Source organism: Mizuhopecten yessoensis, unplaced genomic scaffold (genome assembly GCF_002113885.1).
Source record: "Mizuhopecten yessoensis strain PY_sf001 unplaced genomic scaffold, ASM211388v2 scaffold10891, whole genome shotgun sequence".
In the NCBI taxonomy this organism is placed as follows: Eukaryota; Metazoa; Mollusca; class Bivalvia; order Pectinida; family Pectinidae; genus Mizuhopecten; species Mizuhopecten yessoensis.
Genome location: NW_018408773.1, coordinates 208,634 through 225,856, shown reverse-complemented (window position 1 = coordinate 225,856; position 17,223 = coordinate 208,634). Strand labels below are relative to the sequence as shown.

General features: G+C 33.5%; 1 protein-coding gene across 1 annotated transcript; it reads left to right on the top strand.

Annotated features, from left to right (window-relative positions):
* The first annotated feature begins 5,211 nt into the window (after nucleotides 1–5,211).
* LOC110463352 (retinol dehydrogenase 12-like) lies at nucleotides 5,212–16,803 on the top strand. Its single transcript, XM_021517871.1, has 8 exons — nucleotides 5,212–5,286; nucleotides 6,422–6,628; nucleotides 7,114–7,282; nucleotides 7,611–7,745; nucleotides 9,017–9,175; nucleotides 9,589–9,753; nucleotides 9,964–10,227; nucleotides 11,069–16,803. Exons 2-8 carry the CDS (start codon nucleotides 6,449–6,451, stop codon nucleotides 11,455–11,457), a joined length of 1,461 nt encoding a protein of 486 aa, XP_021373546.1. The 5' UTR covers nucleotides 5,212–5,286; nucleotides 6,422–6,448; the 3' UTR covers nucleotides 11,458–16,803.
* Nucleotides 16,804–17,223: the final 420 nt, after the last annotated feature.

Sequence of the window (17,223 nt, the reverse complement as noted above, 5' to 3'; positions counted from 1 at the left end):
GTCACTTGGTAATATAGTTCCTGTTTTTAAAAAAGGTGACATTAATAACACGGACAACTATAGAGGTATCACCTTGTTAAGTTGTGCTGGTAAACTTTTTACTGCTATCATAAATGAAAGACTTGTATCGTTTGAAATGAAATATAATAAAGTAACAGACGCCCAGTTTGGATTTAGAAAAAACACTTCTACTGTAGACGCCATTTTCGCTTTACAATCTTTAATTAATCGTACTCTAAAAAAAACACCACGTCTCTATTGTTGTTTTATAGATTATACAAAAGCGTTTGATTTTATTAATAGACATAAAAAATGATCAAAGAAGGTGTAGAAGGTAAACATCTGAAAGTGATCAGATCATTATATAAAAGAGTGAAATGTTGTGTTAAATATAATGGTACACTCTCCGAATTTTTTGATATTGAAAACGGATTATTTCAGGGGGAAATATTATCACCCCTTTTGTTTGCTATATATGTAAATGATTGTGAAATGCAGTTTTTATCAGATAATTGTCTATCTATTGAAATACAGGATATCAATATGTTTTTACTTATGTATGCAGATGATATGGTGATCATATCTGAAACACCAGATGGTTTGCAAACAATGTTAGCCTCTCTTGCAAATTATACCAAAAAATGGGATTTGACCGTAAATACTGGGAAAACAAAAAATGTCGTGTTTAGAAATGGAGGTATATTAAGGGGAAATGAAATATGGTTTTACGAAGGAAATAAATTGGATGTTGTCGATCAATTCAATTACCTTGGTGTACTATTGAATTATAACGGAAAATTTAGACATACTCAAAAGCAAGTCGCTGACCAGGGGAGAAAAGCTTTGTTTGCATTATTAAATGTCTGTAAGAAAAATTATTTTAATATAGAAACTCAATTGTCTGTTTTTGATACTTATGTAAATAGTGTTTTAAGTTACGGAGCAGAAGTATGGGGCTTCCATGCCGCACCAGACATCGAAAAATTGCATGTGAGATTCTGCAAACAAATATTAGGATTACATAAAAAAAACTAGTAATGTTATGGTGTATTATGAACTTGGAAGATATCCCATGAAAATAGTTAGAAAATTACGAATATTCAAATATTGGATAAAACTGAGAAATGTAGGAAATTGTATTCTAAGGTCATGCTATGATGATATGCTTTGTAATAATGACATTTGGTTAATGAGTGTAAAACAAGAATTATACAGAATTGGTCTTGGAAATGTGTGGGAATCCTCCAGTTTAAATAATAGCACTTTTCATATTATAAAAGAACGTCTTTGTGACATATTCAGACAAGAATGTTTTGAAAAAATTCAATCTTCTCCTAAAGGAGCATTGTATCAATATGTGTGTGATTTTGGTCACCAGTACTATTTATCAAAACCTGTAAATATAAATTATTTAAAACAAATATGTAAAATTCGAATGTCTGCACATAAGTTAAATATTGAGTGTGGCAGATATAATAGAACTGAAAGACAAAACAGGTTGTGTACAGTATGTGACCTGAATGATATCGAGGATGAGTTCCATTTTATTTTAAAATGTCCTTGCTATATTGATATAAGGCTGAAATTAATTAAGAAATATTATGTAAGACATACAAGCATGTATAAATTAATTCAACTGCTTACTTGTGAGAATGTATCTGACATTAGAAATCTGGGCAAATTTTTAATACAAGCAAACAAAAGGAGATCTGAGCTGATTGCTGGTTAGTGTTCACTCTCCACGGTGTGTGTGTGTGTATGTGTGTGTGTGTGTGTGTATCATATTGTATGTTGTCTCTGTATTGTTTTGTATATATGTTATAACTGATAAGTCAACCGACTTAAAGTAATAAAGAACTTGAACTTGTTTGGCATATAATATATTCTAGATAACATGAAAGTGATTTTTTATTTGGAAAATATACAGGATCCTTAAACATACAATTGTAAGTTTAGAACTGGCAATCATAAATTTATAGTAGAAACTTGAAAACGGGCGTTAATTACTGATATCTAGTTAAGCTACTTAGGTTAAAGGTGTATGGCGAATTCTACCTGTAATGAAGTGTACAGGTGAACTCGGTCATATCTAAATATATACTGTTTAACCTTAGAGGATTTAAACCTATCGATATGTTATCTGTTAAAGTACCAACTTTAATGTACATCATAGAGTTTAACATTTGTATATTTTATTTCTTTTCACATATCGATATCGAACGCTCGAGCTGTCTTATATCACTGAAACACCTCTAATACAGTACATATTGATATTTACATGATAGCATTTAACAAAGCATACATACAATATTTTACAATTATTGTATTTTACTTAAAACCTGTTGCTGGATTTGATGAAAAGTTACACGTGTCTGAATACTTCTGTATTGGTATCTACGGACAGATCTTCATTCCAAAATAAAAATTCAACCAGTTTATGTTTTGAAATAGCGTAATTCGTGCTAATAAATTGCCTCATCCATTATGTTGCGGTGACATAAAGGTTGAGGATTCCGGATCTGCTGGTTACACCTGTCCTGTCCCGGATTCACCCCATGAGTAATCATTACTAAAAAATACTGAATTACTGTACTGGTAACTGTCGTCATTTTATTTCACATATATTAAAGACGACGGGCCATTGAATTTGAACAAAATTGGTTGGATCCACGTTTTTTTCTAACTAGTCTTAATTTGTAGCCATCATATATTTGAACTTAAATTGTAAAAATAATAAATTAAATTTAAAAAAAAATCTCAGGTTGCTGTATCTCAGGTGCCTCCTATGGGGGCACGGTAGTCCAGTGTTAGGATGCCGGCGCGCCACGGCACGGCAATGTGTTGTATCCTTGAGCAAGATACTTTGCTCCGCTTGTTCCAGTCTACTCAGCTGTAAATGAGTACGTGGTTGGGCAATGCTATAATTATTGAATGCTAGCTGTTAGCGCCGAAATGGCAGCTCCGGCAGGATGCTCCCCAGGGAGTTGAGAAATGTATTGGCTGGTTGCAAAGGTCCTATAACCACGGATAATAATTTGTGAACCGCTTTGAGACGACCTACGAATATTATTATTATATGAAATGGACGTTTTTTATTATGGGTTTCTGATATTTTGATTTTTTTTTAATCATCCGAGGAACTAAATGTAAACACGATAAATCGAATTGAATTTGCGCCTGGTATATATATGACCATTAACCTCCATGTCTATGTAATCTATTATCTTTAACATCAAGGTCACGTTTCTAACCAGCATCCCTAAGTACTAAAGCTAAAAATAGTAACCGGAAAACCATATAAAAAGTATGGTTAGTTTGCAATCTCTACACAATAATAGGTCGCTGTTGTTTGTAGGTCAAAGGCATAAATACTTTTTTCATGACAAGTGTTTATCATTATCTTCACAGCATGGAAAAGATGTTTATTAAAAAACTGTTTATCCTCTAGAATAAATATTAACTAAGCTATCTGATTTCATTATTTACATTAAATTGCATATGTAGATTGCATTTTGTGACTGTAAAAAGTAAGTTATAGTATTATCAAATTTAATCACATTGTTCTTATAAGTATATTAGTTCAATAATATTGTTTACTAGCATCAGAGACGTATAATTCCGTCTTTGCGTATTGCAGAGTTATCTTCTCTTGGGAGCAGGTATTTATTGTTACGTCACTTGTTTGTGAGAGAACCGTCATCATTTTTTGAGAAAACGACGTAATTTTCTCCCACAGACCAATGACGTAACAATCAATCCCTGCCCCCAAGAGAGGATAACTCTGCAATACGCAAAGACGGAATACAGAGATTGGCAACTCACGCAGATCTCGCAAAAACACGCATCCCTGAGAAACGCTGCGAGACTTGGGTTGCGGCATGAGTGTTTGTTTTGACAGCTTATCGATCCTGGTGACGATAGTCTGGTCAGTGAGTTACCTATGATAATTCGATCGTGTATTCGTTAGTTCGTGTCAACATGTCACATATCCTAGATATATGACTCATATAAAGAAGCTTGTTAGAAATATAATGTAATATCTGAATACGTTTTTGAAATAAATTAACGAACGAGAGAGGAGTGCCGGTGTTATGAAAGGAATTCCATCGCACATCACAGCCGCCGTTTTTTTCAGGGTTCAATTATCAAACTTTGCAAGTATTGTAACAACCTCATTTTAATTTCCTGGTTAGAAATATTAACTAATAATTAATTTCTGAAAACCTTTTTCAAATTGTCTAAAGAACAAAAACGAAGTTCGTGTTCTCCTGAAGCCAGAATCATTACCGATATGTAATATACGTCTCTGCTAGCATAATCTATTTATAGTCTATTTTTAGGGAAATACAACATGAAATCTATCATCTACATCGTAGATATGATATTTTCTTCGGATTTCATTTCAAAATATTTGTATATTAATTTTGTATCTGCTGCCACGATGAAACCGTTGTAAATCATTTACAAGGAAGGCGGACCGTCTTATAAGTTATGTCCCTTCTTAACTATTTGAATGTTTGAACCGTAAACTTAACAAAAATAAGGAAACTTTTATGGCTAAAAACTACTCAGTTTTTCTATAAAAATTGAGGAAAGTAAACGCTAAAATGGTAGCTAATAAAAAAAATAGAGTAAATTATATTTATATCTATAAATCCAAAAATCCATATCAATATTTACACAAGACTTCTTGTAATGACCCGTTACCTTTAAATCTCAATAACAAAAACTTATGCAATAAGTAAGAACTTTTTCAAGTCGTTTTAGCGCGCCTCAAAACTTTGATTTTAACGATATTGGAGATACACGATATGTAATGAAATTCTAAATCAATGTTTTAATACAGAATTTGTTTATTTTAAAAGAATCTAATTCTGTGGCCCTAGTTAGTTCATTTCATCACGGATTTAGATAACCTATGATTTCATCAATTGATAAAAATCAGCTTTGTGTCACGGCGTGTAGAACATGGGAGGCAACTCTAACAAAACTTTGTGCTCGAAACCCGGAAGTGCCTAACCACGACTATAAGTCCATAGAATATAGATCCATTCGCACTATATATTCGTTGCTAAGGAGTCATGCATTATTAATAAATTTTCAACAAAGTTACAAAATAAATATTTAAATACTTTTGTGCTGAACACGAATAGTTTTAAATTGGACTGACTTCAAAATGAATGCGCATATGTTCGCGGGGTAATCGTCGTGGGTCAAGCATCATTGTTTTCACTTCCTGTGTCGCGCCAAAACTGCTGCAGAAAAAAGCACGGAGTATTTCATCAGGTAACGATGCATAAAATTATGATTACAATGTTACACATGTTCATTGCATTATCATAACAGGATCGACCGTCTTTTCACGCTTCGTTGATCGGCTAAGTACAGTCGACACGCGTAGTCTGTCATCAACAGAACGTTACTATTTGGTTGCACAATCGCAAGATAAAGATTTCACCTTTTTCGTTCTTCTGATCACGTTCACCATGAGTGTCGAAAGACATACAGCGATTAATTCGGTTTTGCTTTCTTAATCTTGTAAATTGTCGCAAAATTAATTAATAATGCACAGTTTCTTTACTTTCTATATGTGCATTTATCGTGTATTATAGCTTATTTGCGAGGAATGTATGGATTACACGAAATCGCAGAATCGGGTCTACAGATGGGCGGGGCCTTGTTTGGTGTTTTGTTGCCGTTTATATTCTATGGCAGAGATAAGATAACCCTAACAATAACTTGTGCCCAATCCTCTTGCATTTTTTGGCAATAAAATATGTTTAAACAAATAAACCCTAACAATATAAGGCATGCGTTCCGCTGCTGGGAAATGTATATAGTCGACACATTCCGTACTTAGTGATCATTACTATTTGATACTAGCTACATTTTAATCTTTATGAATAAATTCCATCATGTGTTTAGATAACATTATATAATAAGCAGAATAAAATTCAGACATGCTAGGTTAAGGAAAGAACATATTAAAACAATTATAATTAAATAAAATAAATTCATTAATTAAAAATGAAGTTTTAGATCACTACTTCTATTGAAAACAAAGTAAAAACGATCCTTGGTCACATGAAAACTATTATCCAATGGTTCTTGGATTATAACTTGTTTCACACATACATTTGGTCTGGAACATTTACCATTAAAGTTTGAAGCAATCATCAAACAAACATCCACAATGGGTTTTTTTGAGGAACAAATCTGAGCATGGCAACCAAATGAACAAACATAATTATACTGTTACAGAACTGTTGTTTTCGATAGTTAGAAAGTGTATGTAGAGGATATTGAACGCATATTCCATGAACTGCAGATAATTTATAAAATTTACTTGGTAAGTAATCCCAGTTCTGTATAGCTATGCTATTTTGACTACTAATGATCTCAGTTACCATTCCTCCAACAGCCTTGTGACAACACTGCTACCATAGTCATGACGGGGCGTGTCATTATAATAACTGGAGCAAACTCGGGCATTGGTTTCCGTGCAGCAGAACAGCTGTGTGAGGCAGGAAATGATGTCATTCTGGCTTGTCGCAGTGAAGAACGTGCAAAGTCAGCCATTGAGAAAATCTTGAAGCGGTCGCCTAATGCATTGGCCACATTCATGCAGGTAATTAAGCCTCAGTATTTTATATACAGGTAATTAAGCCTCAGTATTTTATATACAGGTACACATCTGAAATTTTAATACATTGTATCATCAGTATAACCTATAGCTAGACATTATGTTATCTTCATCACCGATCAGGAACAATGAGTGAAAATCTTAACTGTTAACTAATACACGAGAGAATGAGATTCAACATGCACCAGTTCTGTGAAGTTCAGCATACCCCATGCCCAGTTGATGGATTCCTTAATTGGAATCACTAGTCTAGCCATAAGAGTATAAGTAATCAAAATTCAAAAGAAGAGATGATCAGACAACATAAAATATAGAGTCTCGTCAACTTTAATCCAGTTAACATGTTTCGCTTTTAAAGTGGACCAGAACATGTTAAATAGATGAAAGTTGCCAAGACTCCCCATTTCCAGTTGTTTGGTTAACTCTTAACTGTTCATTCTTCCTTTGATTGTTGTCATGTTTGTCCCTAGTGTGATGTTGCTGACCTGTCTTCTGTGAGAAAGTTTGTGGAGGACTTTCACGCCACCGGGAAGAAACTGCATGTCCTGGTGAACAACGCTGGAGTGTATCTGTCCAAAGAAAATCGTCGACAGTTCTCCGCAGATAATTTTGAGCTCACCATGGGAACTAACCACCTCGGTATGACTTGTAGCTTAAACTTTTATGTCTGTTATAAAGGGAACATTCTTTAGGTGAAGCCTAACTTGGTTTGAGAAAAATTATTGAAGAGTTTCAAGAATATTTTGTTTTAAATATTTCAAAATTTGAAATTAATACCCTCTGTATTGGGAATTCTGAAGGGTAATACGTATACACTGTATTGACCTTTGCATTTGCTATAAAAGTTCGAATTTGTATGTAGTGGTTAATAAGATACAATTGAGTTATATATATGATGGATTTTGTGTCAAAAGTTACTTAGAATTCCAAACAACTATTATGTATATGTATTCTCATTGTCCTATAGGGCCATTCTTGCTTACTCATCTATTACTGGATGACCTGAAAAAGACAGCAGCCGATGGGGAAGCAGATTGTCGTATCATCAATGTGACATCGTCTCTCCATGACTCAGCATCGCCCCCAAATAATGCTGCGAGGAGTAAGTGCACAAAGTATAGAGAAAGTTCTGATATATCATCTAGCGACCACCCGAAATAATGTTAATGTTTTAAAAAGCTACAGTCATGTAATAGAAATATGGCCTGTATTTTGCTTATACGTATTGCAAGAAACACTTTTGGAAATAACCTTTCCTTCATTGAAGTCAGAGGTAAAATGTATGTAGTCCTTCATTGAAGTCAGAGGTCAAAATTTATGTAAGTTGCAGTGACCTAGTTTTGGTAAGCAACACTCTGGATTCCTTGCATGCAAGAAAGCGGATGGGGATACATTTAGGGAAGATAAATTGTCACAAACCAAACCTAGATTAAAAATCATGCTAAGGACTATGTATGGTTTGGGCCTGTTTTGGCCCCCAAATGCATCAAAATTCAAAACCTTTAAATGAACTTTGAAATGACTGTTTCTTTAATTTCGAATACTTCCCAAATACTATTATGAAAACATTTATTTATATTTCTAATTATTGTTGCCATGGTTACAAGTTCAAATTTGCAAAAATTAGAAAAAATTGAATATTCAGTGAATATTGTGATATTTTGCATAGTTTTTCTCCTTGTAACTATAGAGCGCATGCTTGAACAAACTTAATATCAAAGGATAATGTGTAGGCACCTGTAATACATCTTCAGGAGAAATATAAAGTTTGTTCAAGAGTGCGTTCTATGGTAGCTAAGAGAAAAACTAGGTGAAAACCTGTCAAAATTGACTGAATAATCAAATTTCAATAATTTATGCAAATAAGACCTGGTGACCATGGCAGCCAAAATTGAAAACACAAATAAATGTTTACATAATAGTACTGGGGAAGTATTACAAATTAAAGAAACATTCGTTTGAAAGTTCTATTGCAGATTTTTGATTTTTATGGATTTAGGGGCCAAAAAAGGCCCAAACCATGCATAGTTCTTTTTTATATGTTTATGGGGGATTGGTCTAAAATGATCTTTTTGAAAAATAGGTCCGAGATCAATAAAAGTCACATTGACCCAATTACAGAACACAGTTCACTCTTCACCAATGGTGGACAGGGGTATAAATTTGCATGATCCTTCCTATCCGCAGTATTTGAAAGCTCTGGCCTATTTTTGCTGCTGCAGAAAAGTATGTACCAGTGTATCTAATATAATGATTTGCTGTTAAACATAATTCACATGAATATATGACATTGTTTGTAAGATATATCACCAGAATCTGTTGTACATAAAGATTCATAGTTATAAATGATTTTTTTGTCATTTTGCTGATTAGGGAAACCATTGGATGTGGAGAATTTTTTCCTTGAGAAGGAGGGCACATACAACAACCAACTTGGCTACAAAAACTCCAAGTTGGCAATGGTTCTGACCACATACGAGTTGTCTAAACGTCTCCAGGACACAGGTGTAACTGTGAACACGCTCTGTCCAGGTAAGTTGTCATGTTAATGTTCAATCAATGTTACAGTCTTCAACCCAAAACTCAGGAAATCTGTTTATCCAAATGACATGCTTCCATAGATGTAGAGACAAGTAGGGCCAAGACTCTTTTGACTGGAGTAGAATGCAGTGCCATCATAAGGGTAAAAACGATGGGAGCCTCCTTACAGGATAAAAGCCTAAGGATGGAGGGTAGGGCAGTGTATATAATTTTCTCTGGGAGGGTTCAAACAGATGTCTTGTCAAATAGACATGTCCTTTCAACCTAAAAATCTTAGCTCATTTGGAAAAGTCAAAATCATACTCTCAAAGGTCTGCAGAAAGCTGTCTTGAGATACAGTCTGGTTTAAATAAGAAGACTTTTCCACTTATAAATCATGTAAAAGTAATGATTTGTGATTTCAGGTTTCATACCGAGTACAGAGTTGTGCCGCCATGCAGGAGGTGGTCAGAAGTTCTTCCTGCGGTACATCCTCGGTGGAATGCTGCGTCCAGTCATGAAGCCCGTCAAAACCCTGGAGGACGGTGCCAAAGCTATTATGGATTTGGTTGTAAATGAGAAATTTAAAGGTAAGGTTGACAGAAATATAAATAAAATTTCTTTTTAATAAAGAAGGTTATGCCAGAAACTTAAAAAAATGTGGAACACAAACAAATTGTATGATGATCATAAATCTTTTATCAACTTAATTTATTTTAGAAAATTTTGAGACGAGGCATGGCGTGAATTATGATAAAAACTAGTGATACAGGTAACTATAGGTGTAGAGGTAATTACAGGTGTGACTGGTAAATATTACAAGGACCTGGTGGAGACTGAGTCATCAGAGGAGTCAAAGAAGGAAGAGCTGCAGACAGCTGTTTATGAGCTGAGCGCCCGGTACATTCACCTAGAGGGTTACGAACCCCTAGATGCACCCATCCCTCCCCCTGAGGAGCCAACACTGAGCCCTAAAAAGTCAAAGAAGGTTAAAAAAGCTGCAGTGGCTGAAGAAACAGCAGGTCCCAGTGGTGACGAAGCTGCTACAAAAGAAGATGACAAAGGTAAGGCATAGTAAAGGTCAAAGGTAAAGGTTGCAATGTTGTACACCTTTTTAGGTTGGTCTATGAAAGGTCTAAAGTCGATAAAATCAGTTAATCCTTTAAAGGTAATATAGATGGACATATCTAAATGAAACTTCACATATATATTTATCTTGACCAAATGGCGTATTGGGAATTTGCATAACACTCTCCTTGGTCCCTACCTCAAAGGTCCAGGTCAGGGTAAGGGGTCCAATGATTTTCAAATGTTTGCCTGTAAAATGAATTTTGAAATGGCAGATGCATTGCTTTTTAAACTTAAGGTAAATTTCTTCTTCTTCTTCTAGGTTATGTCCAGAACGTGTGTTCTCTAACACTAGATTTTTCTAAAGGTCGAAGTCAGGGCAATGGGGTCAAACGTCAAATGTTTGTAATGTTTTCATGGACCATATCTTCTAAATGGTTAAAACTTTTCAAATGTAACTTCACAGGTATGTTAACTATAAACATGCAGTGTGCTGTGCAATACTCTCAGGTCAAGGTCATGGCCAGAGGTCAAAGTACTATGTAATTTTCAAAACATAACATCTCAACTTAAAATATTTTCTCATTCAACTTCACTAGTGTTTTATCAATGTAACACTCTCAGACTTGTAAATGAAAGGTCAAGGTCATAATTAGGTTGTGTGTGTGTGTGTGTGTGTGTGGGGGGGGGGTTAAACTTTGTTAGCCTAGGCTTGCTCATTTCCTTTTTATGTCATTAATAGACAGAATCTTTTTCAAGCTACAGCACAACTCACTCAATTTTTCTAAGAAAAATCTCAATGATATTCTAATACTCATTATCATATTATTTTTTTAGAAACTGCAGACAAAACTGATGATGAAATTAAATTTGCTGATGAGGACGATAAACCAGAGGAGACAGCAGTTGTTAAGATAGAAGAATCAGAGAAAGAAGTGAAGGATTCTGGGATTGAGGAAGCACCAAAGGAAACTGAAAAGGAAGAAGAGGTAAAGGACTCGGAGAAGGAGGATGAAGTAAAGGATTCTGGGGAGAAGGATGAAGAAGTGAAAGATTCTGGGAAAGAGGATGAAGTGAAGGATTCTGGGAAAGAGGACGAAGTGAAGGATTCTGGGAAAGAAGAAGTAAAAGAAGTGGAGAGCACAAAGGAGGTAGAATCTGTGGAAGAGGGAAAAAAGATAGAGGAAACAGCTCCAGCTATCACAGCTGAAATCACTGTAGCCTAGGTGTCACCAGGTACCGTGGTCACTGTGCATTCAGAGGTCACCATAGATAACAGGTTCACAGAGATGTAGGTTATAATGTTGTGCAATACTTTATACAGTTTACCAAAAATGTCACTGTTAGCAAATATTATTGCTGCTTTCAACTGAAAAAAACTTTTAGTACTCCACTAATGTTTGCATTGAAGACATCTAATGCAATGTTATATGTGATGTTGATGTTGATGTTCATTATTAGCAATATATATGTGTGAACTCGGCTTCACTGGACAAATCCTGCTTTTGTACATCATTAAATTTATTTTTGTATTAATTTTCATGAAATTAGTTCTCATCATTTTAGATATTGTCATGAAGTGAAACTATGACTTATCATAATGTTTCAGATTTTATTAACAATAATGTGCTCAGACATATTCAAGTAAGTAGTTTCTAGGATGGTGCTAGCTTGCTCGGTCCATGCTAGATATTTCAACATTCATTAAAGTCACACTGTCAATAGAAGAAGGATTTGTCCTAAAAATAAACTTTAGATTCCATGACAGTTCTATGTTTGGTTTCTCCAGCGCTCACCACCTGGTGTAAATAAAACACAGAAATTCAACCTAGAAATACATCATAAGGAGGTTGAGTGCCTTATCCTGTATAAGCTGAGCATTATTCCTGATAATTGTTTTTTTGATGACTGGTTTCAGCCATTTTTTGCAAAATTGCCAACATGATGTGTTCTGGTAGGGAAATGCTGAGATATTCTTTATTAGGACTTCTATTAGTTATTAATATTCTTTTTGTAAAAAAGAAATAAAGTAAGAAAGAAAAAAAAAGGGATGATAACAGTAAATGCAATTTAACTTTCAGAAATTATTTTTTGTGCTCTGATTGGTCACTGTTTAATTAAATGTTTGAGTTACTTCTAGGTGGTCACAATATGTTAACGTTATATACGGCTTTGGTATTTTGTTGTGAACAAACTAAGGCAAGTGTTTGAATCTACAAGATCCTATTTTTTTTTGGCTAATGTGTTCAGATACATCAGACTAAAACACTCCTCTTTTTGTCTGAAAGTACAATTTGCAAAGTTTTTATACAATTTTATTTTGTAATGTAATATTACTTTTGCTATAAGTATTTTAAGATTCATATATCTGTATATTATATATGATGTTGTATGGTGCCTGTACACAGTTGTGGAAATGTTGTAATTGACCTTTAGTCTGTAAATACAAGTATACAACAGTGGTTAGGTCCACATACAAAGTGTAGGGGAAATAATACATCTACTACATGTACCAACATTTCTTTATTTTCAAATGTTGTAAATGAGATTATGCTACGCAAAGTTGACTTGTCCGTCATGCTTTTATGCCGAGGTAACTTGTGGTGGAAATATTTTGATTTCAATGAAGTATAAAAAAGGCATTTAATGAAATCTCATCTTGTTATACACATATTTTATTCACAAGTTATATTCCACTTTCATTTGTACCTGTATTTATTTATGGTATATTAAAATCAACAATTTACTTTTATACTCATGGTATTTTATTGAAGTCTACCATTATTTTACAATGCATAATGTATTATATTAATGGGATATTTTATTTTTTCCCTCTTTCACCATGTAATGGATAACACTTTACATGTAATGTCATCTTTCATCCTGCCATTTCACCAGACTGCACTGGTAAACCAAGGCTAGCAAATCAAAAACATTTTTTATGTGTCATTCATGTTTTTTCTAGGCATATAAAAGAAACAGTTCATTGTGCCATTTTCGTAAATCATATTTATTCCTTTTTGTTGAAACCATATTTAAATAATTCTTAAACATGAGAAATGAAATGATAAATTATGTGAACTTTAACCTACATTTCCTAAATAGGTATATTTAAACTTGATCACCTAGATAAATGTGGAGATTTTATCAGGTCAGTTTGATTGTTAGGTAGGAATTTCAAACTTTGGTTTACCAAGGCAGTATTCACCCATTAGATGTAGCTGTTGTTTTACCATCTTAATCATTAATTGTTAAATTTACCAAAGTTGTACAGTATTATTTTTGTACGTCCTGCCTTTCATAATAATTTACTGGTGTTCACTCCGCATGGTTATTATTGGTTTAGATACGGCCACAAGACCACATAGATATTTGATTTAAAAAGTCAGGATTTGTTGATCAGTCGGATCACAGGATTTGTTGTTGATCTAGATACGGCCACAGGACTGTCCAGGTCTACCATATACTTTATAGTTAGTTATTTTCACAGGGATTCAATTTTGCTATGTTTATGGTCATCAAAGATAGCGCGTAAATTCAAATATCGTGCAAATATTAATACGATAAAAGAAAAGATATGTTTGCTCCTTTACTGCCAACAGAGATAAGACACAAATATTTATTTTTAGTTATTTTGATAAAACACTTCTAACATAAATCCCATCACCCAAATATAACAGTGAGCACAATATTTTCCCCTGGCAATGTTGTACAGAATTTAATCCCTACAAACTAATTCTGATCAATACAACTGCAAAATATTAGCCCCACGAAATACAACTATACAGAGGTTAGGTTTTGGGTGAGATGCAGCTTTGCATCTGGCTGGACTGCATGCTGCAGTTTTAGGTTTGGATAAAGTTAAATAACTACAGTTGAGAAATAATCAGAATATTTTTTTTTATAGACCTTTGTTAAGAAGGTGATTGTAGACTACCACACAGTGATATAAGGAGTCAGTAAATGTTACGGAGGCTGGGACTTCATATATACTCATTAATACAGGGTTATTTTTATTGTGCATGAAGTATCTGCTCTATTCATATCTATTACACCATGTGTTCAATAACGATATATTCATTTTATATCTACACCAATTTTATTTTTATTTTGCCTAAAGAATAGCAATCTTGTTTTTCATGTATTGTTTAATCTGAATTTTAAAAACCGAACTATTTATGAAGTTGTGTCACACAGGGTTTTACTATAAGGTTGTTAAATCAGAATGTTTTAATTATGATTTTTCTGTCATTTACAATGTAACATGATTTTACTATTACCGTGACAAAAATTAATATCCTATTTTTAGGGGGACGCACTGTTTGAGGTCCAGTTTTAATCTAACACCAGACGTGTAGAAATTGACATAAATACGTATTATCCTTACATTATATTAGAAATCCAAGGGTTCCACTTCCAATGTATTTTTTCTTCTCTGCATCCGTGTAAAATGTCAAAATTGAAGGTTCGCAGTAAGCTTTTTGATTGGTTTCAAAACCTGACTTATCACAAGGCTTGTTGCCTGTTGAACTTCACGGTTATACTCCTTCAGATATGAGACTACTCTATGTGAATCATCCACAAGTTTTGGCATGAAGAGCCTTAAATTTTCTCATTAAATAATCCAAGGTAGTTAACCTGATATAATAGCTAGCTTGCATGTGATTAACAGATTTTTAACAAGCTTTTGAGAACTGTTCATACTATTTCTACATGAACCAAGTATTCTCAGTGAGGTGATCATAGATTTCGGTTGTAAAATTAAAAATATTGGGACTGTAGTTTGTAATTTACAGTATGTACATTTACATTGAAATTTAATTTAATTATTGTAATATGAAAATTTCCTAAAATCATTTCTGTATAAAAAAAATATCTTCCATTTAAATATTGATCATTTGGTCACAACATTATTTTGATAGATCTCCTTTGCTACACTTTTATAGAAACAGTTTTTACATAATGTAGAAATTTATATTTTTTTGTCAAAGGAATTCCTGACATTAACATACATGTTCTTTTTATTAAGATATTTTTGATAATTTTAACTGTTTATTTTTGGTCAAGAATTGTATTGAATACTTCGTTGTTGAAAGCCAATTTTCTAGTCAAGATTTTAATGGCATCGATTGTTACAAATGTCAATAATGTAGTTTGACTTTAAAAAGACTCCGAGCAATTGGTAAATTAACAGGTTCAGACTGAGGTCTGCAAGATATCATTGTAGAAAGAATTTTGTGATTTGAAGGCAGTGAGGCATGCTGATTGGTTTATATTATTGGTTAAAATTAGTGAAGCTTGCTGATTGGTTGATATTATTTGTCACTATTAATGAAGCTTGCTGATTGGTTGATATTATTGGTTAACATTAGTGAAGCTTGCTGATTGGTTGATATTATTGGTTAACATTAGTGAAGCTTGCTGATTGGTTGATATTATTGGTTAACATTAGTGAAGCTTGCTGATTGGTTGATATTATTGGTTAACATTAGTGAAGCTTGCTGATTGGTTGATATTATTGGTTAACATTAGTGAAGCTTGCTGATTGGTTGATATTATTGGTTAACATTAGTGAAGCTTGCTGATTGGTTGATATTATTGGTTAACATTAGTGAAGCTTGCTGATTGGTTGATATTATTGGTTAACATGAAGTATATTAATTGTATGACTGATGATAATCCGAGTTGTTAATTGACCTTGTTGTGTGATGATTGTTGATTGGTTACAGTAATTTGTTGGGACATTCCTGATTGGTTGTGGGTTTTATCTGTTTGGAGGTCTGTCTGCCTTGTTACATTGAAATACATTTCTTGTTGATACCTGGCATTCGTCAGATCTAATCAATTTTGTTCTGCAATCAAGTTGACGCCAGTTACATTTTATGGTCACTTTAGCCAAAGGTGATCTGTTCTATTATAAACCATTGTTTCCTTGATTCATTATTTCTCTACTCTTCAAATTTTTGGCTTCTTAGGAATAAGTGTTAGTATATATATTGAATTCATTCAGACTTTGCAAAAATCATCATTTAAGGGTTCAGTGATGGTGTTATCATAACTGCATTATTGTAAAAAAAATAGGTAGATACTGTTTTAAAACATGCAAAAATATTGTGGACAAAATGCATTTAACTTTTGGTTTGCTGTTGGCATTTCAAAATCATGAATTATGAAAATGTGATTGATATTTTATACAGGTATTGCTATACAGCATGTAATTAAAAAAAATCACAACAGATTTGAAATATTGAAAGAACTTTTTTGTGATATATTAATTTTAATGCAAAATTTTGAAACTGTCACAGGTTCAGCATTTCTTGAAAAGTGCTGAAGCATGTATTCCATAACTTTATTTTGAAGAATATCGAGCAAGTTCCATCATCATTAAACATGTCAAATAGATCTACTAAATTTAAAACAAAGTCACAGTTGTGGTAAACATGAGTAGCGAAGGTTAAAGTCAAACTTGTGAGCATATCCTATGCTTGGGTCATTGTATTTGTCGTCAGTGCAATGTATTAACTTGTAACATACTTTTTATCAAAATTGTAATAAAATGTAGATAATAAAAATGTTTTGTTTTCTCTGAAATCCTGAAACAGTTTAATTAAGACATTGATCAAGCATACATGTCTCCTGGAAAACAGTCCTTATTAGTCCCCTACCGGTGAAACTATAGGTTTCCTCACCGTTCGTCTGTGTACGTACGTACATAACAACAATGTTTGTCAGCGCTCTAGCGGCTTCATTCCTTGAGGGATTTGGATCAACCTACACACAATTACAAAGGACCATAACATCTCTGAGTTAAAGTTTAAGGACTGTTGGGTCAAGTCAATGTTACTATTTTTAGAAAATTCTTTATCAGCGCTCTAGCGGATTTATTTCTTGATGGATTTTTATCAAACTTCACACAATTACGAAAGACCATAATATCTCGGACAAGTTCGAGTTTCAGGGTTGTTTGGTAAAGGTCAAGGTCATCATAACTA